Here is a 27,313-nt window from a genome sequence, read left to right as displayed (position 1 = left end):
TGAGTAATTCCCTCCACTGTGTATTTCACTCACAATTTGTTGACTCAAAGGCATATATATACCGTATTTGCTCGATTATAAGACGACCCCCCAAAATTTGAATATTATTAATTGTTTTCTTTCCTTTTATTTTCCAACCTGCCCCCAGTTATGCACATATGCCCCCCAAAAATGCGTTATACCCCCATATATGCCAGTCTGCCTCCCTGATATTCCTTTTAACCCCCCATATGCAACTCTTACCCTCCCCTGACTTACCAGTGCATCCCTAGACTTGTCCCCCATGCTTCAGGTTCCTTGGTGTCTAGTGGGGGCAGCCGGTGGAGGTCTGCGCGATGCGCGCAGACAACCTCCGTTGCTGCTGCCGGCACTTCCGCCAGGGCTTCTATGAATGAGCACTGGAGGGTCATGTGACACCGGGACTCCATCATAGAAGCTACGGCAGAAGTGCCGGCAGCAGCGGAGGTTGTCTGCGTGCATCATACAGACATTCCACCGGTTGCCAGACAGGCGGATCCAGGTCACCTGGTGTCTAGTGGGGGCAGCCGGTGGAGGTCTGCGCGGTGCGCGCAGACAACCTCCATTGCTACTGCCGGCACTTCCGCCGGGGCTTCTGTGAATGAGCACTGGAAGGTCATGTGACACAGGGACTCCATCAGAAGTGCTGGTAGTAGCGGAGGTTGTCTGCGCGCATCGCCAGAGAGGCTGCCAGAGAGGCGGATCCAGGTCCCCTGTACGCTGGGGATCACTTAGACATAGGTTTAGACCTTTTGCGCAGTGCTGAGCTGCCAGAATTGACACCCTTACAGAGGGAAACCCTCTGTTTATAAAGCAGAGTTCTTTAAAATCATCTTACATTACGCCCCATTTGGTAGACCAATTTAATGTTGTATTATTAGGGTATACACAATTTGGTTCTATGACACAAGGCTTTAACGTGAACCTATTAAACCATGAGCTAGTTACTTCTTATAGATCCATTACCTTACTTAACCAGGATGTTAAGATCTTGGCAACACTTATGGCAAATAGGTTACAGTCTTTTATGGCTAGTGTTGTACACCTGGCCCAGAGGGGGTTTCTCTGTAGTAGACACTCCGTAAAAGATGTAAGGGCTACTATTGCGCCAACATGTCTACCGAGGCCTTCCTTATTAATGCAATGTAGAGCACTTCTTGGGCTTGATGTGGCGAATGTATTTGATAAAGTGGCTTGGCTGCACTTGATAAGCGTAAATGGTTTGGATTCGAAAACCCTTACGATGGAGAGGGGACTGTGACAGGGGTGCCCGCTGTCTCCTCTGCTCCTTAACATTTTGCATGGACCCTCTGATACGGGCATTGTATAACAGTATGGCTTTGGAGAGTTGGCCCTAAGGTTATTAAGATCTCAGCTTCCGATGATGATCTGTTGCTTCGTATAACCAACCGTTCAACCAGCCCTTTATCCTCACAAATATACTAAAAAAATACTAGTAGAACTTAAGATTTGGGCATCCCTCTCCCTGAATTTCACGGGTCCAGTAGCCCTCCTAAAAATAATAAGCTTTCAAGATTGTTATAGTAGTTGCATGTATTGCCTCTTCTGTATTCTCTAAATGTATGTGGAGAAATAAAAAACCCACGCATTGGACTGTCAAAATTACAGTACTCAATCTCTCCTAGGCTTTAATTTGCCTAATATCAAATATTATAACATTGCAGCATTACAGGCCAGTAAGTCTTACATCTGTAGTGGGGAAGTTAATGGAAACTATGTTAAAGGATATGATTGTTGAACATCCTAAGTCACATTGGTTTCAAAATCAAAAACAACACGGGTTTGCCTTAGAAAGATTTTTTGATTGGGTGACTATAGTAACTGGTGGTGCAGTTGACATCGCGTATCTAGATTTCAGTAAGGCTTTTGACACTGTCCCACAGCTAGGACGTCTAGTCATGTGTATAGCTCCTCCTCCAGTAGCGTCAGCTCGCACATTCACACTATGCGTTTCGCCAGGTGGCTTCTTCCAGGTGCTTAGCAAACGCCTCCATCCCAAAGGGTCCACAAACGATTTAAAAGATCAGTGGTCTGTTCTGAAAAGTGTGAGTGTATAGTATCTGGATTTTAATATACACATACTGTATATTTGATACTCTTATTGTTTGTATTTTTTTATATGCTATATGCACTGCTGAACTACAACTGAATTCCTTTTAGTGCATTTTATTTATGCGTCCATGAGGTGCAATTTTCTAGCTCACTCCACCACTTTGTTCTATGCTTGTTACTTTCTCTAGACTGAGACACTGGAGGTATGTGGTGCTGCTCAGTTAAGACTTGGCATTGTGTGGATATTCTTTTGAAATTAAATAATTACTGGAATTTCTCCTCTTTTCTCCATGTTGGTCACTTTGGGAAACCTGCACACAGTAACACATTTGAGAAACTTATATACAATTGGAGACAGGTCATCACAGTATATCGGGTAGTATACATACTCACACATAGGTAGGGATGTAAAATTTCTGGAAATTTTGAAGCCATGGAAAAAAATGTTTTGTTTTTTTCTGGAAAAAAATGTAATTTTCAGAATAAAATGCAGAGTGGGATAGTTTTACAAATTTTAAATTACCGTATTTGCTCGATTATAAGACAAGGTTTTTTCAGAGCAAATGCTCTGAAAAATACCCCTCATCATATATTCGAGGTTGTCTTCTAATCAGACCTCAAATAGAGGTCTGACTACAAGACTAAGATCCAGATCCCCGCAGCGCTGCAGGGAACCTGGATCCTCCTCTCTGGTAACCTCCGCTGCCAGTACTTCCTCTGGGGGCTTCTATGACGGAGCACCGATGTGACATGACCTTCCGGTGCTCCATCATAGAAGCCCCGCCAGAACTAAGTGGCAGCAGAGGTTGTCTATGTGCAGCGTGTAGATGTCCACCGGCTGCCCCGACTAGACACCAGGGAGTCTGAAGTACGGGGGACAAGTCTGGGGAAGCATTGGTAAGTCGGGGAGGGGGGGGTGCAGAGTGGCATATAGGGGGGGTAAAAGGCATTTCTGTAGGCAGAGTGGCATATAGGGGGTTAAAAGGCATATGAGAGAGGCAGAGTGGCATATCAGGGAGGCAGAGTGGGATATAGGGGTAAAAGGCATATCTGGGGGGCAGAGTGGCATATAGAGGGGTATAAGGCATTTCTGGGGCAGAGTGACATATCAGGGAGGCAGAATGGCATATAAGGGGGTATAGGGCATATCTGGGGGGGGCAGATTGGCAAATAAAAGGAAAAAAACCCCCAAAAAATAGGGTTGTCTTATATACAGACTTTTTCTTTTTTCCTAAATTAATATTAAAATTTTGGGGGATCGTTTTATAATCAGAAAAATGAAATGCAGTGTATATAAAAGTATCATGCTTGAAATAAAAGTAGTTTATTCAGCAAATAATAAACTACATTTGTTTGTTAAAACTTTTTTGTTGCAAGTGGAACTTTGAGAACAGTTAAGAACTGTTAAGAACAGTTTAGTTATACAGGTAATCCCCCATTTCCCTCAAATGCAATGAAATTAATGAAGAAACAATCAACACAAAAAACAAAAGATCTCCTCTAATCCTCCTCCATGGACAGATTGGCACCTTAGCACCAATTGCAAATGAAAAAGTGATGTTACTGGCATTATTTGTGCATCTTTCATAAAGGTCTTCATGTAATATGGTTTTAATGCCATGTTATAAACATATTACTTATCATTGTAAAAGAAGATATTCCACACTCCATTTTGTTTACCGTATTTGCTCGATTATAAGACGACCCCCAAAATCTGAATATTAATTTATGAAAAAAGGAAAAAGCCTGAAAATAAGACGACCCTATAGGAAAAAAGTTTTACCAGTAAATGTTAATTCATGTAAACTATGTGAACAATTTTTTTTTTAATAAAAGCTATGATTGAGAAAAATATTTTGTTTTTATTTCCTTTTTTTTTTTTTTTTAACCTGCCCCCCCCAGTTATGCACATCTGCCCCCAGGCTTGCAACTCTGCCCCAGAAATGCCTTATACCCCTATATGCCGCTCTGGCATTTAGGGGGCAGAGTGACATATAGGGAGGTATAAGGCATTTCAGGAGGCAGAGTGGCGTATAGAGGGTTAAAAGGCATTTCTGGAGGCAGAGTGGCATTAAGGGGGTTAAAAGGCATTTCACAGAGCACTCTGCCTCCAGAAATTCCTTATGCCCCCCATTTAACACTCCCTCCCCCTCCCTCCTCCAAACTTACCGGAGCTTCTGAGTCCCCGGTGCGTAGTCCGGGCAGCGTGTAGAGCTCTACGCGATTTGAGTAGACAAGTTCCGGGAGGAGGTGCGTTTAGCAGCGGGCGTTGACTGCGTCCATCGCGCAGACCTTCCCCGGCTGTCAGAGATCACGGGGAACTCTGATGGACGCAGACAACGCCCGCTGTTAAACGCACCTCCTCCCGGCTGCGGCCGAAGTTGTCTACGCGAATCGCGTAGAGCTCTACATACTGCCCGGGCTAAGCCCTGGGGACTCTGAAGTACCGGTAAGTGTGTAGGGGGGGTGAGACAGGAGGATCCAGGTCCCCTGCATCGCTGTGGGGGATCTGGATCTTAGTCTCATAGCAACGGATCAAGAAAGTTTGAGAAATCAAGAATCCAATATTTAAAGGAAAAATATTCCCGCTAATCTTTATTGGATACATTCACTTATTTTTTAGTGTACAGAACTAGACCTTAGTGTTTTCAGCATGTTTAAAATATTTTGGTTGATTCCGATAATTTATTTGTTATTTGTTCTTAAGTACACCCTTTTTCTGTTATATTTATGTTAAAGTGGGGATGTGACTGACCAATGACCTTACATAGTTGATGTGGGTTAAGAATGACCTGACCAATCCTTTCTCATTGTAACAGGAACTATTATGTCTACCAGGATCTTTCTTGGCTGCCGTTGTCGCTTTCCTAGTATTGCAACTTGTGTATAAGATCTATTAATCTCCGGTTGTCAGAGTAAAGGCGCCTCTCTGGGAAAAAGAGTACTACCGGTAACTGCACACCAGTCTGGGTGTAAGGGAACATACTTTGTTGGTACTGGGCATGGTTTATATATCCACTTTATCAAGGGAAGGAAAATTGACATACAAGAGAAACAGGAAAAGGATTAACATAACTATCACACAACATACCGTATTTGCTCGATTATAAGGCGAGGTTTTTTTCAGAGCAGATGCTCTGAAAAATACCCCTCGTCTTATAATCGGGGTCGTCTTATAATCAGACCTCAAATAGGTCTGACTATGAGACGACTAAGATCCAGATCCCCCGAAAGCTACAGGGGACCTGGATCCTCCTGTCTCCCCCGCCCCACTTACCGGTACTCCTGAGTCCCCGGTGTGTAGCTGGGGCAGCGTGTAGATGTCTACGCGATTCGCGTAGACAACTTCTGCTGCAGCAGGAAGGAGGTGTGGCTAGCAGAGGGAGTTGTCTGCGTCGATCTCGCAGACCTTCCCCGGCTGTCAGAGATCAGAGTTCCCCGCGCCGGTGCCTCCTTCCGGGTGCAGCGTAAGTGCGTGGGATCTACACGCTGCCCCGGCTACATGACAGGGAAGTCAGAAGCACCGGTAAGTTTGGGGGGGGGCGGGGGAGTGTTAAATGGGGGGCATAAGGCATTTCTGAAGGCAGAGTGCTCTGTGAAATGCCTTTTAACCCCCTTAATGCCACTCTGCCTCCGGAAATGCCTTTTTAACCCTGTATACGCCACTCTGCCTCCTGAATGCCTTAAACCTCCCTATATGCCACTCTTACCCATAATATGCCTTTTAACCCTCTAAATGCCAGAGTGGCATATAGGGGTATAAGGCATTTCTGGAGGCAGAGTGGCACATAGGGTTAAAAGGCATATCATGGGGCACAGTGGCATTTAGAGGGTTAAAAGGCATATCATGGGGCACAGTGGCATATAGGGGGTATAAGGCATTTCTGGGGCAGATGTGCATAACTGGGGGGCAGATTGGAAAATGGAAGGAAATAAAACCAAAATATTTTTCTCAATCATAGCTTTCATTAAAAAAAATAGTTTAGATGAATTAACATTTACTGGTAAAACTTTTTTCCTATAGGGTCGTCTTATATTCCGGCTTTTTCTTTTTTTCCTAAATTAATATTAATATTCGTTTTATAATCAGGGTTGTCTTATAATCGAGCAAATACGGTAATAGCAAGGGATTACACAGACAGCATAGGCACCAGACATATCTCACCCCACATGCAACAAATGCAAATGTACAATAGAGGTAACAGAATTAGGGAAGTAACAGTTAAACAGAGACTAGAGGGTGAGTCTTTCTTAACCCACATAGAAATGGAAACAAGGGTATATATACAAAATGTTACAATGCAAGTGAATGTAAAATTACAGTCCCAAAAATCTTCCCAAAATCAGGGTCCAACATACATTTCTCCCTCCCAAAAATACCATACAAAACAAGTTTAAGAGTGAACTATGAAGTGGCTGTCCTTTCTTGTACCCTTCTGGGATACCCCAAGTAAAGGGTGAGTCCACATGTGGACCTCCTTGCTCTCTCTGGAATACTAACCAGAACCATCACGCAGGGGAAATTTGTCTCAGTTCTGGACTGCTTCCCGGGCACAATCAGGCAGGTATAATAATGGAGAGCTAAAACATGAGACCCTCCTGAGCAGTGACGCACCATAGTGAAATGCTGATTCCAGACACGGACCTCCTTGCTCTCTTGTGTCTAGTGGGATACCATCCGGACCCCACTGACAAATCTCATGAAGGTCGAAACGTACATCTGCAGCTGTTGGTTCCCTCATGCAGGGAGAATTTGCCTCACATTTCAGTTCTGGACTACCCTTGAGGGAGAATTGTAAATCAGTTTTTATTATTTTTATAAGATAGAAATACACACGAGAGATGGGGAGGGGAACAAAGGGAAGGAAGGAATTGGCCAAGAAAACAAAAGGATGGGGGGGGGGATATACAGAAAACATACAGTAAACAGTAAATTCCTGTCGCAGCAGGATACTTGTTACAGAAAATATGGAAAATAATACAGCAAAATTCCCAGTCAACTTAACTCATCAGGGCCTGTGGCAAAGGGTCTGCCAAGTAGCGCGACCAGTAAAACCAAGTCCGCCTATGCTTGTCATCCTGGTTAGTAGACCTGGCCACCAAATCCTCTAGACAATGCACATTTTCCACTCTTATGACCCATTCTCGCAGCGAAGGTGGGGTTGCGGTACCCCAGTAAAGGTGAATTAAGGCTTTGGCTTCATTTAACAAATGCTGAACCACCGATTTCTTATAGGTGAATACCGATAGAGAAGTGTGAAAAGGAGGAGGAGAATCCATGAAATGTCGCAAAGTATCATGTACAGCCTTCCAAAACGGGACAATATGTAGACAGTTCGACCAGATATGAAGACTGCAACCCACACCTCCAACAGACATCAGGGCACATGGCATGAAGACACGAAGGAGTGCAGTACCACATTGAGAGGAGCTTGTATGACAACTCCTGAGTTTTAGTGCTAATGGAGCACCCATGTGTCAGCAAAAAGATCTTTTCCCAGTCTGCTCTAGACAACGACACATTAAGTACCTGTTTCCACTTACCCACATATGCGGGCAGGGGATCTTCCGAATCATGAATAAGGACCTGGTCCAACAGAGAAATACCATGTGACGGGAGAACATCTCTCAGATGTAACGATTCAAAAGAAGGCCCCCAGAGAAGATTATGTCATTGTGGAATGGATCTAATGAACCCCTCAACTGCAGATACTGAAGAGTCAGAAGCGCCGACGGGGTGGCAGTGCCAAAAAGGACAGACAAAGGGAGGATCTTAGATCAAGCCCTAAAATCTTTTTGAATTGCAGCAAGAATGGGGGGGAGTTGAATCGATACAAAAGCGCCACATCCTCCGTTAGCCAAATACCTAAATGTTTCAACTTTTGCGCACACCACCTAAAAGGAAACGAGAATGCTAATGAATCAGCCTCAGCGTGGGAGAGTAATATTTAAAATTTCTGATTTCCCGAAATTTCATATTAGAAAGTCGGCCATGCACATGAAACTCCCGAAGAAGTACTGGCAATGACACCCTAGGGCTAGTGAGAGTAAATAACTATTGTTTTATGATGCAAGGCTCCACTCACTACCCCCTTGATATCCGGATTCGCCCTAACAGCTCCCAAGAAATGCTCTAGAGATCAAAAAAGCAGGGGAGATAAGGGACAACCCTACCTAATGCCATTTGTTATGGGGAACGAATACACAAGCACGCCATTAATCCGAATCCTGAGAACAGCGAGCATGAACGTCCGATCAAATACCCCCGGGAACACGTCCGCTTGATCAGATGGATGAGGTTAATTGCACGAATGGTCCCATCCCTGCACCCTCGACCCGGTACAGACCCCGACTGATCCGGATGTATCAGGTCAAGAAGCAACTGACCCTTCCGCAAAGTGAGGATTTTGGAAAAAAATTCAGATCCACGTTTAACAACGAGATGGGCCTATAGTTCCTGCAAAGCTCCACATCCCTCCCTTTGGGATCACAGAGATTGTGGCAGCTAACGTGTGTGGGTGGAAGACAGCCCCCTCCAAAATGGAGTTAAGGACCCAGGACGTCGAAAAACTTTAATAGTAGGCCAGGGATAAACCGTCAGGGCCCGGGCACTTCCCAGTCTTAGTGTAAGGCACTTATCTCGGAACCCAAGTCCCCTGGCGACATCCTCCTCTGCTCTCCTGCAGGGACGCCGCTGCCGCCGCAGCGGTACAAGGCAGCCACGCGCTCACGCGGCCGCATCATGAATATTTATAAGGCGGACCGCCTCCTGGATTCTGCCGCGTCGCTATGGCGACGGAAGACGCGGTTACGCTGATGGATGCTCGGGAACGCCCCCCCGGGATATTTAAAGCTGTCTCATCCCTATACCTGTACTCAGTTGTATTGTGACTTTCTTTGTGAATGTTCCTGCTCCTTAGCGTTCCTCTGAGTCCTGTGTTTCTTATATTTCCTGTTACCTGACCCCGGCCTATTCTACGGCTACTCATGATCTCTGGCACCCTGACCTGGCTTATACGACCACCCGTGACTTCTGGCTTCCTGACCCCGGCTTGGCTTATATGACCACCCGTGACCTCTGGCTTCCTGACCCCGGCTTGCTCATACGACCACCCGTGACCTCTGCCTTCCCCACCCCGGCTTGCTCATACGACCACCCGTGCTTACGGTTATCCCACAAGAGTGTCCTGTTATCATCCCTAGGCCTCCCGGTGTGTGTTCTGTGTCAAGCAAGTGTGTTCATTCCTGCAACTTGGATTCCTTCCGGTAAGACGTACTGTCACTGATCTGACTCCCGGCGTTGGCGGGCGGATCGCCGTTCGCGGACGTGGGGTTCTCGATCCCTCGGTTCCCAGTACCGGAGGACCATGCAAGTCTTGGTCACCAGGTCTGACTCTGGACCGGGAGCTGCGGCTTCCATGCAACCTTCCTCCACCACATCTACTCCTAATCCTTCGTCTTCAACTTCCAATTCAAGTTCGGTTCCTGTAAAACTTCCGGCTCCTATGCGCTACAATCTTGAACCCGAATCCTGCCGGGGATTTCTTAATCAATGCTCAGTCCAATTTGAACTCGTTCCCTAGATGTTTTCTTCAGAGATGGCCAAGGTTGGATATTTAATTTCTTTATTGTCTGGCAAGGCCCTGGCCTGGGCCTCTCCACGGTGGGAAAAGGACTCTCCTTTGATCTACAATTATGCTTCATTTGTTAGTGCATTTCGTAAGACCTTTGATGTTCCTGGTAAAGCCGCTACTGTTTCTCTAACCTTGTTACACACCACTCAAGGTACTCGTTCTGTAGCTGATTACGCCATCGAATTTAAGACTGTTGCCGCAGAGGTCAGCTGGACCAGTGAAGCCCTGATTGCTGCCTTCTATGATGGACTGTCTGAACCTTTAAAAGATGAACTTTCCACTTGTGCTCAGCCTCCGGATTTGGAAGAATTTATTTCTTTGGCCTTGAAACTCGACAACCGCATCCATGAGCGACAGTTACAGAGAGCCAAAAAATTTGACAGAATTTTTTTTGGTCCACTTCTCCTGGTGCTTCTTCTGGACTGTCTGCCTCTCCCGTGGTTCCTACTGAGGAACCTATGCAGCTGGGGGTTACCAAATTATCTTCTGCCGAGAGGGACCGTCGTAGGTCTGAAGGTTTATGCTTCTATTGCGGTCTGAATGGTCATTTTGTGCGCTCATGTCCTAAAAGATCGGGAAACTACCGCACCCAGTCCAAGTGAAGGAGCCTTGTCTGGGTGAAGCTTCCACTGCTCCTAAACTCATGAATTGTTTTCTAGTCCCCATTTCCTTGGAATGGTCTGGGATGAAGTTTTCTACTTCCACCACGCTGGATTCAGGTGCAGCAGGCTCCTTCATTGACTATTCATTTGCCGTTCAACATCGAATTCCTCTTTCCAAATTGTTTCCTCCCATCGCTATTTCTGCTATTGATGGCCATCCGTTGCATCCTTCCTACATCACTCAGCAGTCGTCGCCTTTGTTATTGTCTGTGGGAATCCTGCATCTATGTCCTTCCATGTGATATCGTCTCCTTCTTGCCCTATCGTCTTAGGACTTCCGTGGCTCAGATTGCACAATCCTTCTATCAACTGGCTTTCGGGAGACATCCTCGGATGGGGTTCTACGAGTCATAATCGTTGTATTTCTAATTTTTCTACGCACACCTCCATTTCTTCAATATCTCCTCCACTTGTACCTTGGGCTTACCATGAATTTCGGGACTTTTTTGATAAAAAAAACACGCGGAGGTCCTGCCTCCCCACAGACCTTATGATTGTCCGATTGATCTCCTACCTGGTACTATGCCTCCTAGAGGAAGAGTATATCCCTTGTCGATTCCTGAATCCCGAGCATTAGAGGATTACATCAAAGACAATCTAAAGAAAGGCTTTATCCGCAAGTCCTCCTCTCCTGCTGGCGCTGGATTTTTTTTGTTTCCAAAAAAAGATGGCGATTTGCGACCTTGTATTGATTATCGTGGATTAAATGCTATTACCATCAAGAATAAGTATCCACTGCCTTTGATTCCAGAGTTATTCGATCGCCTGCGAGGTTCTTCTATTTTTACTAAATTTGACTTACGTGGTGCCTACAATTTAGTTCGTATGCGTAAGGGTGACGAGTGGAAGACTGCCTTCAACACGCGTATGGGACACTGTGTACACCATCATGCCTTTTGAATGCGCCTGCTGTTTTTCAAGAATTTGTTAATGACATTTTTCGTGATATTTCTCTTCAGTTTGTAATAGTCTGCTTGGATGATATCCTAATTCATTCTTCCGATCTCCAGTCCCATCGTCAACATGTTCGTATTGTCCTTCAACGGCTTCGTCAAAATCATCTTTACGCTAAACTGGAAAAGTGTCTGTTTGAAGTTTCCCAAGTGTTGTTTCTTGGTTACATTATCTCGGCTCAAGGATTTGAGATGGACCCCAAGAAACTCTCGGCTATCTCTGATTGGCCTCAAGCGTTTGCTTTAAAACCCCTTCAAAGATTCCTTGGTTTTGCCAATTATTATAGAAAATTTATTAAAGATTTTTCTAAAATTGTTGTGCCTCTCACCCGAATGACCAAGAAAGGTTCGGACTGTAAGAACTGGTCTCAAGACACTATTCATGCTTTCGTTCTCCTTAAACAAGCTTTTGCTTCTGCCCCTGTGCTTCGTCATCCGGACATTTCCAAGCCTTTTGTCATTGAAGTCGATGCCTCTGAGGTTGGGGTTGGCGCAGTGATTTCAGAAAGAAAAGAATTCCGTGACAAGCTCCATCCTTGTGCGTAATTTTCTAAAAAAAAATTCTCCTTCTGAAATCAACTACGACGTTGGCAATCGTGAACTTCTCGGTGTTATCATGGCTCTGCAGGAATGGAGGCATCTCCTGGAAGGTGCTAGGAACCCGGTTACCATCCTCACTGATCATAAAAACTTGGAGTATCTCAGCAAGGCCAAGAGACTTAATTCCAGACAAGCTCGATGGGCTCTATTTCTCTCGAGGTTCCAGTTTTTCATCTCCTACCATCCTGGTTCTAAAAATGTCAAATGTTCACGTCAGTTTGTCTCAGAATCCGATGACAAGCCTCCTCCTCAACCCATTGTGCCTCCTTCACAGATCATTGCTGCAGTTACTACCCATCTGCATTCTCCTTTGTTCTCTCGTATCCTAGCTGCCCAGTCTACTGTTTGCGTCCACAGTCGCTGGCCTGTCGGTTCTCTATTTGTTCTTGAATCTGACCGTCCCGACGTTTTAGCTTGGGCTCATGCATCTCTGCCTGCTGGTCACCCTTGTTCTCGCCGTACCTGCGACATTTTGCGTAGACACTTCTGGTGGCCTACTATGGTCCGTGACTGTGATGACTTTGTTGCTGCCTGTGTTCTGTGTGCTGTGTCTAAATCCTCTCATTCTAAACCTGCAGGTCTGCTACTTCCTTTGCCGATTCCCTCCCGTCCATGGACTCATCTGGCCATGGACTTCATTGTCGAACTTCCTCCTTCGCGCGGCTTCACTGTTATTTTTGTCCTTGTTGATCGATTTTCTAAAATGGCTCATTTTGTTCCTTTGCCCAAATTACCTTCCGCTCCGGATTTGGTCCCTGTATTCGTTAGGGAGATCATTCGTCTCCATGGTGTTCCCGAACAGATTGTCTCTGACCGTGGAGTTCAATTTACGGCGCTGTTTTGGAAATCGTTCTGTAAATCTTTTGGTGTTTCTCTTAATTTTTCCTCCGCATATCATCCCCAATCTAATGGTATCTCGGAGAGGACTAATCAGTCTTTAGAACAATACCTACGTTTGTTTGTGAACGATCACCAGGATGATTGGTCGTCGCTTTTGCCCTGGGCTGAATTTGCCCGCAATAATGCTACCCATGTCGCCTCCAAGTCTTCTCCTTTTTTTTGTAATTATGGGTTTCATCCTCCTGCGACCCCTGTCCTGTTGCGAGACTCGCCCGTTCCGGCCGTTGATTCCTACGTTCGTCGTTTGCGTTCCCTCTGGGCTCAAGGTTCATTGTTATCTGACCGATGCTTCTCGTGTCTATAAGAAACATGCTGATCGTCGTCGTCGGCTTGCTCCGTCTTATTCTAGGGGTGACCGTGTGTGGTTGTCTACCAAACATATTAAGTGCCCTCTATGAAACTCGCTCCTCGTTTCATTGGTCCTTTTCGTATTGCTCGTAAAATTAATCCTGTTTCCTATAAACTCGTTCTTCCCTCCTCTCTCCGAATATCTAGAACCTTTCATGTTTCCTTGCTTAAACCGCTCCTTGTCGACTCTCATGATGAATATGAAGTACAGGCTATCCTTGATTCCAAGATCGTTCGTCGTTCTGTGTTTTACCTTGTGCACTGGTAAGGTTATGGTCCTGAAGAGAGGTCTTGGATCCCTTCTAAGAATGTCCTTGCTCCCGCCTACTTTGGAAATTTCACTTGAAGTTTCCCGATAAACCAGGCCCTCAAAGTGGTGGTAGTGTCACTAATCCGACTCCCGGCGTTGGCGGGCGGACCGCTGCTCGCAGATGTCGGGCACCCGATAACCCGGCACTCGGCTCCGGCGGGCGGATCGCCACTCGCGGACGTGGGGTTCTCAATCCCTCGGTTCCCGGTACCGGAGGACGGGCTACCGTCTGCGGTAACCGGGAGTTCGAGATCCCTCCCCGGAGCTCCGGCGGATATTACGGCCGCCGGCACGGAACTCAAGGGATTGAGTCTGAGATTCCCCCGGCCTCCATACTTACCTCCTCCTCTGATGGCTACCGCAGGAACTCTGGGGGCGTGGCTATGCCGCGTGGCTGGCATCGGGGTGGTGACGGACGGCTGAGGGCTCGGCCGTGACGTCAGTTGGAGGCAGGATTTTAGGTTGGCGCCAGTTTTAAAAAGCCGGAAATCCGTTTCTCCTGCACCCTGTTGTGGTCCTAAACCTCGTATATTGCTGTACTCCAGATCTTCGTTATTTTGACCCTCGGCCTGGCTGTTTACCCTTTTGGAATGCGTTTCTGTACCTCTGCTCGGTGACTTGTGTACCAGTTTGGCTCGTCTGACTACCCGCTCCGTGTCTCGACTCCTGGCTTGTGTGACTTCCAGCTCTGTGTACCAGTTTGGCTCGTCCGGAGATTCCTTCACCTGTTTACTCAGTAACTATATCTACCTGCCCGTACTAGGCCTCCTTACTGTTGGGATCCTCTAAGTCCTGGTTCTCTGTTACTTGGGGCTTCTCCCTTTGTATCAGGGGACTGGGCAGAATAACTCCTGCGGTAAGTGCCATTGTACGGGTAGTCCTGAAAGCTTAACAGTAGACTCCTCATAATCGCTAAGGGTCGATTTTCTAGGGGGGGGGGCATGGCTGGCGCTTGCCGAACATGGCCGCATGAGCTTTTAACCGCCATTTGGGTGCTTCAACCGATAATGGGCAAGACACACAAGTCATCCTCGACGCCTAAACCCTCTGGGCACCGGGAGAAACCTCCGTCGAGAGACGGAGACGCCACATGCTAAAATGGCGTCGCCGCCACCGAGCCCCCACAGTGTCTGCTCGGGTTCACCCTTTTTAGCGGGCTCCATCGCACCATCACTACCACTTGATCAAGCCTGGCAGGACGCCATCAAAGACTTACCTATTAAGAAAGAAATGGCAGGACTTATCCACACGGCCTTGTCTGGCCTTCGAGAAGACCTGAAAGACATAAAGCACAACATCACACACCTGGGTGACCGCGTGTTCTCCCTTGAGGATAAACACACAAAGATCTCCTCTACTGTGGATGGCCTGGCTGACCAATGTGCATCTCAACAAGGTATGATCACTCGCCTTCTCCGTCAGGTTGAGGATCTCGACAACCGAGGCCGTAGGTCCAACCTGAGGATCCGAGGCCTACCTGAAACCATCCTTGCCGCCGACTTACCCTCCACTCTCCAGGCTTTGTTCAATACTGTCCTCGACATGCCGGAAGATACCCCCATCATTTTCGATAGAGCGCTGCGCCCACGGGGCCCTGAAGATATGCCGCCGAGGGATGTCATTTGTTGTCTCCACGAGTACCGGGTGAAGGACCAGATCATGCGGCAGTGCCGCACTAAAAAAAGGACATTGTCTTCCAAGGTGAGAAAATTAATATTTTCCAGGACGTCTCACCGATCACCCTACAGACCAGACGGCTTCTCCGTCCTCTCACCACAGCCTTACGAGAAGCGGGAATCCCATACCAGTGGGGGTTCCCATTTTCTTTAATTGCTCGGTAACCACTATACTACGACAACCCACTGACCTTCAGGAGTTTCTGACTGAGCTTAATCTGCCACCGGCCTCCCTCCCGGACTGGACAAGCTCTCCAACTTCTACGGTACGGCTGACCGATTCCCCTGGCATTTGGTCCCAACTGCCTCAACGCAAGCTCCACTCTAAGCGCCCAACTAAGGCGCCTTCGCAACGAGGTGTCCTGTGATAGTCTTCCACGGAGCTGACTGCGATCCGTTCACTTGTCGAAGACCTGATGCATCCCCCGGGGACCCTGTGACCCCACTTTCCCAGTATGAAACAGTACCTTCAGATGATGTTCTCCCCCCGCATCCCGTGGACCTGGCTCGTACTTCATGTTTGTTATTCCGGCGTTATCGACAATTCTCCGGTATACGTCTCCTGGGACTGCCTCTCTCCGGTGCACAACCTGTGCGGGACCCTTGTCAGCCTTATTTTCGCCGTCTGCAGCCTCCAGACAACGGGACTTACGTGAGCTACATTTACTCGGTGTATTTTATTTTTTTCCTTTTTTTTTCTTTTACACCTTACTTTCAATGTAGTTTTACTTTATATATATGTTTTGACTCATATTTTGGGAGCCGCAACATGATGCCACTTCTGCACCAACACGCTATTGCGGCCTATGCTTCTCCCTGAGGCTGTTATCCATATTATCTACGGGTTTGACCTGGAGGGGGTGTTATGTTGTATTTTGTGCTGCCTTATTTTATCTCACCTCCCTTTGTTCTATTGTGTTTTCTCTTTTTTTTTTGGTCCCCCGGGCCTTCGATTGTGACCTGTACACAATGCATGCTTAGCTACATCTCCTGGTTCTCCGTACGTTTGTTCCCCCGGAGCCTACCAGATGGAGCCCTGAGGGCTTCTCCTATTTGGTAAATGTCCAGTTCCCTGGTTGATGCTTTGGCATCTTGTTCTCAATTGTTTTCTGAGATTTTACGTTAGTTTTTTTCGTTTTGTACTTAATTTCCTATGTATACCCAGGGAATGTATTTCTGTACCTGCCATGCCATTCACTGCAGCAATTTTCTCTATTGCTTTAATACATGACACTTGAACCTATTAAGTTGATCTCATTGAATGCCAGGGGGCTGAACGTGCCCAAAAAGCGATCCAAACTATTGCTTTCTTACAGGAGACACACTTCCGTGACACTAAAGAACCTAAACTGACTAATCATAGATACACATCTGTATTTCAGTCCAGTAACTCCCACTCGAAATCTAAAGGGGTAGCAATCCTCATTCATAGACTTTTACCCTTCCGTTTGATCAACAGTTGGAGGGACCAGGACGGACATTGCATTTTTATAAAGGGGTTTTTGGGCTCGCATAAAATTACTCTAGCAAATGTGTATGCCCCTAACCGCCTCCAACCCCAATTCTTGGCGTCCACAATAAAAAAGCTTACGGCATTTCAGGACGGACTCACGATTCTGGGGGGCGACCTAAATATGGTTTTGGATCCTCCCTTGGAGAGCCCCACCGGCAGGTCCCATATTGCATATACTAAAATAAATCGAGTAAAACGACTCCTTCACTTAGCTCAACTCATTGATGTTTGGAGGATGCTCCACCCTGGTGACAGGGATTATACTCACCATTCGCCTTTGCACAACAGCTACACGCGTATCGACACCTTCTTTATTTCGCACCACCACTTTCCCACACTTCACTCTTTTTCAATTGGCCCTTCCATATTCAGTGACCACTCTCCAGTCTATATGTCCTTGAAACTTACCTCTTTCCCACTTCGGCCCTGGATATGGCGACTTAACGAAAACATCCTGTCTAACCCTACTTATGCCTTGGATATTTCTGAACTTCTCGACAACTATTTCAAAGATAATTACTACACCCCAGATGTTCCGGTCCCGACGGTGTGGGAAGCCCATAAGGCTGTGGTTAGGGGGAAATATATCCAAATTGGCTCCCTCATTAAAAAGCTTGCGCTGGCTGAACCTGATTAAACAAATATCAGCCCTTGAACGCTCCCATAAACTCACTAGAGACCCGGCAGTTCTGTCCCAATTGGAGGCTCTTCTAACCTCTTTGGCGACATTGACGAACGCCCGACAAACCGGGGAGACTGTTGGCTAGAGCCCTCCGATCCCAAAAGGCTGCTAACTTTATCCCCCGTATTATCAATGCTAAGGGCAAACCCTGGTGTTCCACCCCTCATATTGCGGAATGTTTCCGTGCTTTCTACCAAAAGCTTTATACCCTGCCCTCTGTCCGGGACACATGCCCTGATTACACTCACACGCTGGATTCCTACCTTGATAAATTCTTGCCAAAACCTTGACGCCATCAGATATAGACTCCTTAAACTCCCCTAACCTCTTAGAGGAAATCGCGGAAGCGGTCAAGACAACCCAACAAGGCAAAAGCCCTGGCCTGGATGGTCTCACAATCGCATACTATAAGAAATTTCTCCCCTTACTAGGCCCACAACTCGTTAAGGTGTTCAATGCACTGACGTCCGGAGTGCACTTTACCTCACAAACTAACACGCCCCACATTTCTGTGATTTTGAAACCAGGAAAGGACCCCGAGTCCTGTGATAGTTATCGCCCCATCTCCCTCCTCAATTCGGATGTAAAGCTGTTGGCAAAAATTCTCGCAAATAGACTAAAACCCTTAATCCCCCATCTTATCCATGCGGACCAAGTGGGCTTCATCCTGGGCAGGGAGGCTAGGCACAATACTATTAGGGTCCTTGATCTTTTGGACTTCGCTAACCGTTCCTCCCTGCCGATGGCACTGGTCTCCTTGGATGTGGAGAAGGCATTTGATAGGGTGGCCTGGCCCTATTTATTCCGTCTCTTGGAGAAATTGGGTCTTGGACATCATTTTCTGACATGGATCAGGGCCATGTACCACGAACCAAAGGCCTATATTAAGGTTAACGGACTTCTTCCGGGCCCGGTCACCATGTCGAACGGGACTCGGCAGGGCTGTCCCCTGTCCTCACTCCTGTTTATTTTGGGCTTGCAGCCGCTAGCAGCTGCGCTCCGTGCTAACCCACTGGTGACTGGGATCTCTGTAGCTAACGTCCATCACAAAGTAGCCCTCTATACCGATGATATGCTATGTTTTGTCACCAAGCCCATGTCCTCCCTGCCCAATTTGTTGTCGGAACTTGCTGTGTTTGGCCGCCTGTCGAATTATAAAATTAATGTTCAGAAGTCGGAAGTTTTATGTACTAATATGCTACCGGCTGAGGTAACGGAACTTGGCTGTAAATTCCCGTTCCGTATCTGTGACAAATCCTTAACTTACCTGGGCCTTAAAATATCTTCTGACCCCTCCAAACTGCTCTCCCTTAACCACCTCCCCCTCCTCGCTTCTGTTTTGGCGGACCTCCGCAGGTGGGCGTATACGCATATTTCCTGGTTTGGCAGGATCGCGGTTTTGAAGATGAACATCCTTCTGTGGTTCTTGTACATATTTCAGTTCTTTGGTGATTTTTTTTCCTAAGCTATTTTTTTAGAAAATGCCATCGGGTTTTTGCGTCCTATATATGGTCTGCGAGGGCGCCGAGGCTAGCACGATTGCACCTCATTCGCCCTAAGCTAAAGGGGGGTATGGGTGTTTCTGACCTGGAGCTCTATTGGAAGGCCGCCCACCTGCGGAGGATCGTAGAATGGAGTATTGGAGTCCCGAAGCAGTGGTTGGCGATAGAAGAAGCCCTTTTAGATTGGCCCCTCAATATCTTCCCTTGGGTATCCACCTCGAGACTTCGCACACACCTGGGGAAACTCACTACGGTATCACCTATGTACGGTGTTAGCAGACACGTTATGAAAGGTGGCGTTGTATCCTCTGCCCCTTGTCCCCTGCTTCCCCTGGTCCCCAACCCGGACCTCCCTCCGGGGCCATTGGGGGCACCCTGTACCACCTGTGGTGGGTGTGCCCTACGATTCAAACCTTTTGGAGTACTGTCTGGAGGGTCTTAGAGTTAGTCTATGCTCCCGATATTCAATTCACTCCTGCGACAATGCTATTACACATGAACCCCCTCCCCCATGCAGCCTATAAATGATCTCTGACGATCCATTTAATTAATGCTGCGAAATCGAATATCCCCTGGTTTTGGAAGTCTATCAACCCCCCCTCTTGCAGGCCTGGCTCCAGAAAATTATGTTCACAGCCCAAATGGAAGATTTAATCTGGTCCGCTAAAGGCAAGGGTCATCAGAACGATCTCCGCTGGTTTTGGTGGCATTCGTTTGTTGCATCTCCTGACTTCCGACTAATTTTTGGGACTCCCAACAGCTCACCCTAGACGACACTCTCTCCCCTTTGTCTCATTGCGATGGGCTCGTGCCCCTGGTTCGTCATGCATTCTAACGCTTCACACACACGCATACACACGAAAGATGATGGCATGGTACTTCCACATTTATGTCTTACTCTCTTATTTTCTTATGTTTTCCTCCATTAGCGTATATTCTCTGTGGGTAGTTTTCTTTGTTAGTTTTCCATTACTGTCGAAGGAGCGTTTCTGTTTCTCCGTTGATCTCCGTGATACACCGACCCAGCTTTGATTCATGAGCTGTTTGATGTAAACTGATTGTTAAGAGCTGTCAGCGCTCTGTCATTACTGTACTTAGGCTCTTGCCGTGTAATGCTTGTACCATCTCATCTTATTTATATTGTCACATTTGGATGTACTCTATGTGTCCTTGCTCATGTATAGTCACATACTGAGCCAAAAAACGGCATATATCCAACCCGCGAACATCAGCAGGATCAGGTTGGTCCTGAGTGGGGGAACGGTTATACAGATCTGAGTAAAAGGTGACAAATTCCGTGGCAATGTCCAAAGGAAGATGTCATGTGACACCATCCAAACGACGTATTTTAGGGATATAATGATTGTTGATGTTTCTTGCGCAAGGCTGTAGCAAGGTATTTCCCTGGCTTGTTACCATGTTCATGATAAATGGCTTTAAGCCTGTCATAGTGCCTCTGGGCTTGATCATGAAGGATAGCAGCAAGTTCCCCACGAAGCGCAGTAAGGCGAACAAAGTCGCTATCTTGTTGGGTATCTTTGTGGACCCACTCCAGACCCACTATTTGTGTGTATAAACTAATGAGTTTTTGTGTGTATCCTCTCTTTCTATCAGTGCCCAATTTAATTTAATAAGCTGACCCCTTACCACACACTTAAGAGCCTCCCAAACCGTGGGAATGGGGATATCGGGCAACAAGTTGGCCAAGATGTAATCACGGAGGGTGTCCTCCACTGCATACAATACAGGGGCATATAAAAGGGCTCATAATAGACACTCATTTAACCATCATGCACTTTGAGTGCCGTAAGTGAGAGGGGATGTGAACGACAATGTAAGGGGAGCATGATCAGACCACGTTATGGGGACTATACTTGGCATCCACCAAGGACGACGATAATGCAGAACAAAGAGGCAATCTATGCGGGAGTACCGCTTGTAGGGAATGGAGAAAAAACTAAAATCCCTGTCCGTAGGTTGAAAGGCTCTCCAACAATCTACTAACTGCTCTGTCGCCAGTAGGGCCTGCACTCTCTTCAAGACCGGCGAGGGGATCTGGGAAGAACCCATGGACGAGTCCAATCCGGGATTAAGCGCAACATTTAGGTCTCCCCCAAAAATCAAAAAGCCCTCCTGAAACTCCTGCAGCTTCCGTAACGTTTTTGTCAGCCGTACATGCTGTTTGAGATTGGGAACATACACGTTAGCTGGCAGTACCTACACGTTTGCTATCTTCCCCTTCACAAAAAGGAATCTGCCCTCAGGGTCAACTAGTTGAGCAACATCACTGAGAGGAAAGTATCTAGAGAACAGTACTGCAACTCCCCTTGACTTAGACTGCGGATTGTTACCGCAATAAGCGTCGGGAAAATCTTGATGGAGAATTGGATATTTTTCCTCTGTAATTGCACAGAGAGGCTCAAGAGTGAGGACTCACTGAAGCGGCTGTCTGTTCTTGTTGATCATCTCAAACTTGTTTTGTTATTCCCCATCAAAATAGACCTGCTGACAGATCATCTTAATGTACATCTGGTCTGTTGATGTCCTCAGTGTAAATTTACTGTGAACTATAAATTCTTAGAAAGGCATTATCTTAGAGCTGAGACAAATCTCGTGGATACAAAGGAACAGCCCTCACATCCAATTATATCTCTATGCATGCAGATACATGTTTGACTAAATTGTAATACAGGCTTGCATGGAAGAATTACTAAAAGGCAGTTTCACCTTTGAGCAGTGGCCCAGTGCAAGGAACACGAGAGATGTTTCACAATGTACTAACCATTTGGAGACCCAAAAGAATTACTTGTCGCTGGTATCAGACTCCAGCAAGACTATTTAAAATCCCTACTACTTTGAAACTGTTTTCAATGTTTTTTAACCTAATAAATTGCTATCTGATTAGTGACCCTTTAGGTTACTAATAATTTTTTTTTGCTCACTGATTAATAGCAATAATCTTATTTGATCATCATCCATATCACTAACACCATACACTAACTGGAACCTAGCTCTAACATATAACCTCACCTAACAATATAACTACTCTACTGTTACCTCACCTTACAATATCCCCCAATCTAACCACTAGATATAATCACTTATATAATTAATTATTTGCATGCTAGTTCATTTTGAGACACCAAAAAACATTGCTTCCAAAAAATGAGAGATACCAAAAAATATTTAAAACATTTTATCAGTTACTGGTCTGGGAGCGTAAGGCAGGGGCGCATGGGAACAAGACTTAACAAAACGCAAAACTTGTGGTCAACAGTCCAAAGTGTCGGGGCTGGCAGCGGACAGACGTAGGTAGGATGTAAGAAGTCAAGGTCAGGGCAAATGGAGAGACGGAGAAACAATGAAGCAAGCCAGAGGTCAAAATCCAGGGAATCCAAAACACAGCAGAGCCAAATGCAGGGAACAAGGGGAATGTTGTCTTCACAGGAAAGCACACCATAGCTTGAGTAACAAACAAGCACTGTATGAGAGTCAGAGATGGGGTTTAAATAGTGCTGCTGGTGTTGGTTCCACCTCCTGGTGCAGTAGCTCCCCCCTATGCGTGTCATGTCATGCTCTCTGACATGTGTGAGGCAGGCCCTACCTCCATACGGGAACCTCCCCCAGTGGTAGGATGTGGCTGGGGTGCTCTGTCCCACCCCCTGCATTAATGAAGGCCTTTGCGAGCGCTGCGCATGTTGCATGGGCCATGCGCACTAATCGTGGCTGGGGATTCGGCCTATCGCGCAACCGCAATGTTCTGGGATGCCCGCGAAATAGTCTGCCTGAGGGTGCAGCAGGTAAGGGAAGTCCCCGTCGGGTAGATGTGCTGGTTTGGGCCTGATACATTTCCACCTGGCCCGGGGAAACAACTCTAGAAAAACCATGCCATGTGGTGTATCTGAGGAAAAAAGAATGGGCTGCAGTATGCACAAAGTGTGCAAATGAGAGGGGGGAAAAACAAAATTCTGTGTTCCTGTCCCCTCAGGCAATGTGTTTTAGGAGAATACACAGTTTGTGCGGTTTGCTTTCCCTTAAAAAAATATTAGGTAAGTATTCCTTTCACTCGTGTTTTTTTGGTTCTTTTGTGTAATGCTGATTTATGACACATTTGTGGTATCTATGTGCTCCAGAGAAGTGAAAGATTCATTTTTTTATTCCGGGTAGCCACACATGCAGCATCCATCTCAAAACATGCCTGACATAAAAAGGTGGGTCACGACCACCCGCATCAACAGCGCTTACCGCGGAAGTTCTTCTGCCCAGCCTCCTGCTACCGAGAGAGTAGCCCTTAGCAGCGGATGACCAGCATCCCAACAGCAAGGAGGCCGAGTGTGGGCAGGTAGAGATAGGTACTGAGTGATAGCAATGTGCTAGTACAAGAGACGCTGCTCGCGACCAAAGCACCAGTAAGCAGCCTGGCCCCAGAGGATGTTTTTTTTCAGCTATTTGAGGTCTGATTAGAAGATGACCTTGATTATAAGACGAGGGTTATTTTTCAGCATTTGCTCTGAAAAAAAACCCTCCTTTTTTAGTGAGGGAAATTAGGGGTTATTACGGGGGATAACCTTCGTCTAGGGTAAATTATTTCTGCTCATGTTAGTAAGTTAGTTAGATGGTTCAAATTACCGTATTTGGTTGATTATAAGACGACCCTGATTGTAAGATGACCCCCCAAAATCTGAATATTAATTTAGGAAAAAAAAGAAAAAGCCTAACTATAAGACGACCATATAGGAAAAAAGTTTTACTAGTAAAAATTAATTCATGTAAAGTTTTTTTTCATATTTAATAAAAGCTATGATTGAGAAAATATTTTTTTCTTTTTATTTCCTTTTATTTGCCAACCTGCCACCCCAGTTATGCACATCTGCCCCCAGGCTTGCCACTCTGCCAGAAATGCCTTATACCCCCTATATGCCACTATGCCACTCTGCCTCCAGAAATGCCTTATACCCCTTTTATGCCACTCTGCCTCCAGAAATGCATTATACCCCTATATGCCACTCATGGGACAGAGTGGCATATAGGGGGGTATAAGGCATTTCTGGAGGCAGAGTGGCATATAGGGGGTTAAAGGGCATTTCTGGAGACTCTGCCTCCAGAAAAGCCTTCTCCCACCCATACAACACTCCCCCCCCCCCCCCCCGACTTACCAGTGCTTCTGACTCCCTGGTGTCTGGTGGGGACAGGGGTGGGGGGCGGGGTTAGTTCCGCCGGAACTTCTATGAGCACCGGAAGGTCATGTGACGCCGGTGGTGCGTCAGAGAAGCTACGGCGGAAGTACAAGCAGTAACAGGGGAGTGCTGCGGGGAATTCTCCTCTCTGGCAGCCGGGGAAGGTATGCGCGATGCGTGTAGACAACCTACGCTACTGCCGGCACTTTCGCTCGGTGATAGACACCTGGTGTAAGTGTCGGCAGCAGCTGAGGTTGCCAGACAGGATGATCCAGGTCCCCTGCATCTTAGTCTTATAGTCAGATGTCATTTGAGGTCTGATTAGAAGACGACCTCGATTATAAGACAAGGGGTATTTTTCAGAGCATTTGCTCTGAAAAAACCTTGTCTTATAATCGAGCAAATACGGTAATCTAATTTCTAAATGGTTGAACATGGTATTCACAGCATTACAGGTTTTCAGTTTGAAGGGGCATTTTATTTGGATAAATGCCTTACAGTGTGTTGTGCTATTTCTTGTTTTTATTTTAAAGCTTTTCCATCTTTCTTACACTGGTCAGTTCATTATTTTAATGTTTTTATATTCATTGGTAAAACGGATAGTAGTGATTGCTTGACATTGCTTAATTAATATTTTTAGGTTATCAATATAGTTTTGGATTCCATTAACGTGTGAAAAAACAGTATCAATATCATAACAATTACTAGGTGATACAATTCAAATGATGTTTAACCCCTTCACCTCTGGAGAGCATAATAATGGGGAAATAAAAATGATGTGTAGAATAACAGTAAAACAAAGCCATTTGTTACAACACCATAACTTGTTTTTGGGCAAGATTAGCACATTCTATTTGTCTACTCCAGAGAGTTCATACATGGAAGGGAAGAAAATTCAACACAGGCCATTTGGGAGTACCAGTGTTACACCATTATGAGAAATAAAGTACGTGAATGCTTATTACGTGAAATAGGTTGTGTTTCACCTCCTCTTTACAAAGCCAATAGAAATATTGTGCTTATGATGTATTATCAAGTATATACATAACATTTACAAGCTTTAATTTCATCATAAACATTTAAAGCTTTAGAAGGTAACAAAAATTGATGTTTATCTTATATGCAACAGTACCAAATTCATACATTGCATTACATTTTTAAATATTTTCTTTGTTTACAGCTGCTGGCAAATGCAATCCTTTTTGTTAGTGTAAATTTGTCTGGGGTTTTTGTGAGGATTTTGACTGAAAGAGCGCAAAGAAAGGCCTTCCTTCAGGCTAGAAATTGCATAGAGGAAAGACTCAGGTTGGAAGATGAAAACGAAAAACAGGTCAGTTTTGCTTTATTGTTCAATTAAAAATATTTATATAACTGGCTTGGTATTTAACTTTAATGTACTGTGCAATAGGGAAACTGCATGCTCAAATAATATTGCGCCCTTCCACAAACATGAAAGGCAGCTAAAAGAAGTGTAGCCACTCTGGTTCATGAAGTACTCCCCTGGGTAAAACAAGTCTCAAGAGAACTGTACTACCATGAAGCAACACACCAGTGAGGATCCAAAGGAACAAAAATTTTATTGAAATTGGGCAGGGTTTATAAATCCACATTGCCTGGAGAATTGGAGATAAAATACAATACAGGAATGTCGAATACCTACCAGTGGTAAGAGTGGTAAAGAAGTCTACAATTAAATGTAGAATAGACAGTAAGACATTATTATAACACATGCAAATAGTACTGGAGATGCTAGGCATCCATCCTCTCAGTGCTCCAGTTCGTGGCTTGGCCTGTCTATGAGGTATTGCCTACCAGTGTAGCAGGAACCAGGGTCTATTGCAGGGGCGTCCAACCTGCGGCCCTCCAGCTGCTGCAGGCCTACATCTCCCGTCCTCCTCAGCCAGCCCCTTAGCTGAAATAGCATTATGGGAGATGTAGTCCTGCAACAGCTGGAGGGCCGCAGGTTGGATGCCCCTGGTCTATTGGGATGTTCCTGGCCATTGTTGCAGCCTTCCTCAATTGCCGGCAACAAGATGGATAGCCTCTCTGGTTCTCTTGTTACAAGGGTCCGATTTGCTTAATAGCTTTTTTTTTAGAGCTACTTTGATATACTACACCATAATTTTTGTTCCTTTTCTTTTATATATGAGCCTTTTGGATACTTTGTGTGGAAGGGTATCTTTGTACATATTATTTTTGTGTTGCATATATAATTTTATTCACTTATTATTTGGGTACGCAGACACTTGTGGGGTTTTGATTATATTTTCATGCCAGCTCACTCAGACATATAGCTTGCAAGTGCAACCACACTTCACATCCTGTTACCTTACCTGCGGTCCCGGCGGTCCCGGCGGTTCCGGCGTTGCCACGAGCAGGGGAGCCGAGACGCAGCCCGCGCGTTCAGCCCCCTGCTCGTGGGAAGACGCGAGGTGGTCCGTCTGGCCGTTAGACGCGCGCCCCCGTGTGGTGATCTGTAGTTAGACGGGGCGCGCGTCTCAGCAGCATGAGAGCCGTTCGCGCATGCGCGAACGGCTATCTCATGAATATTCATGCCGCGTCTTAAAGGGGTATTTATCTCTTTTCCTCCTCCCCCTAATTTAAGGGGTAGGAGGATCCTGAGCAAGAGGACTATTTAAACCTTCAGTCTGCATGTACCTCTTGCCTGTGATAGTGCCTTTATTGCCTTCACTAGCGTTCCAGAACCTTATTTGCCTTTTCGTTGCCTGATCTTTGCTTGAACCTGACTACCCGTTGTTTGCTGCCTGCCCTGACCTCTGCTCGTGACCCCGACTATCCGTTGTTTGCTGCCTGTCCTGACCTCTGCTCGTGACTCCGGCTATCCGTTGTTTGCTGCCTGACCTGACCTCTGCTCATGACCCCGACTATCCGATTGCCAGCTCCTAGTACCATCTGGTGGTTCCTGCTCTGCTCGATCTTGGGGGCGCCTTTCCTGGTACTGCAGCGTGGATCCACAGCCTGAACCACCGCAAGTGACAGTATCACAGGCCCTTAATATGGATCCCGCAGACTTGGCAAGGATGTCCAACCGACAAGACAGACAGGATCAAGTTCTAGCTGCTCACGCTTCTCAACTGCAATCCTTGGAACGGAAGTTAGACGATGTCGCAGACCTACTAAGATCTATGGCCACGAACTTGTCTCCGTCCATCTCGCAAGGGGCATCATCTGATTCGGCTCCTCCTGTTCCGGGGCCAAGTACTGCTGTTCCAGCACCCAAGATGCCATTACCTGACAAATTTTC

General features: G+C 46.2%; 1 protein-coding gene across 1 annotated transcript in view; it reads left to right on the top strand.

Moving 5' to 3' along the window:
• LOC149272823 (adenylate cyclase type 1-like) overlaps window positions 1–27,313 on the top strand; it is a gene marked incomplete at its 3' end in the record, with an annotated part of 200,213 nt that overhangs the window by 36,966 nt on the left and 135,934 nt on the right. The window contains exon 2 of the mRNA XM_089506690.1: window positions 25,229–25,378. Coding sequence (XP_089362816.1) covers window positions 25,229–25,378 — 150 coding nt within the window. The remainder of the gene's footprint in view (window positions 1–25,228; window positions 25,379–27,313) is intronic.

This window comes from Sceloporus occidentalis, unplaced genomic scaffold (assembly GCF_023333645.1).
Source record: "Sceloporus occidentalis isolate IW3139 unplaced genomic scaffold, rSceOcc1.0.p SCAF_414, whole genome shotgun sequence".
Taxonomy (NCBI): domain Eukaryota; kingdom Metazoa; phylum Chordata; class Lepidosauria; order Squamata; family Phrynosomatidae; genus Sceloporus; species Sceloporus occidentalis.
The sequence above is the reverse complement of the archived record's forward strand: the minus strand, read 5'-3'. Positions and strand labels throughout refer to the sequence as shown.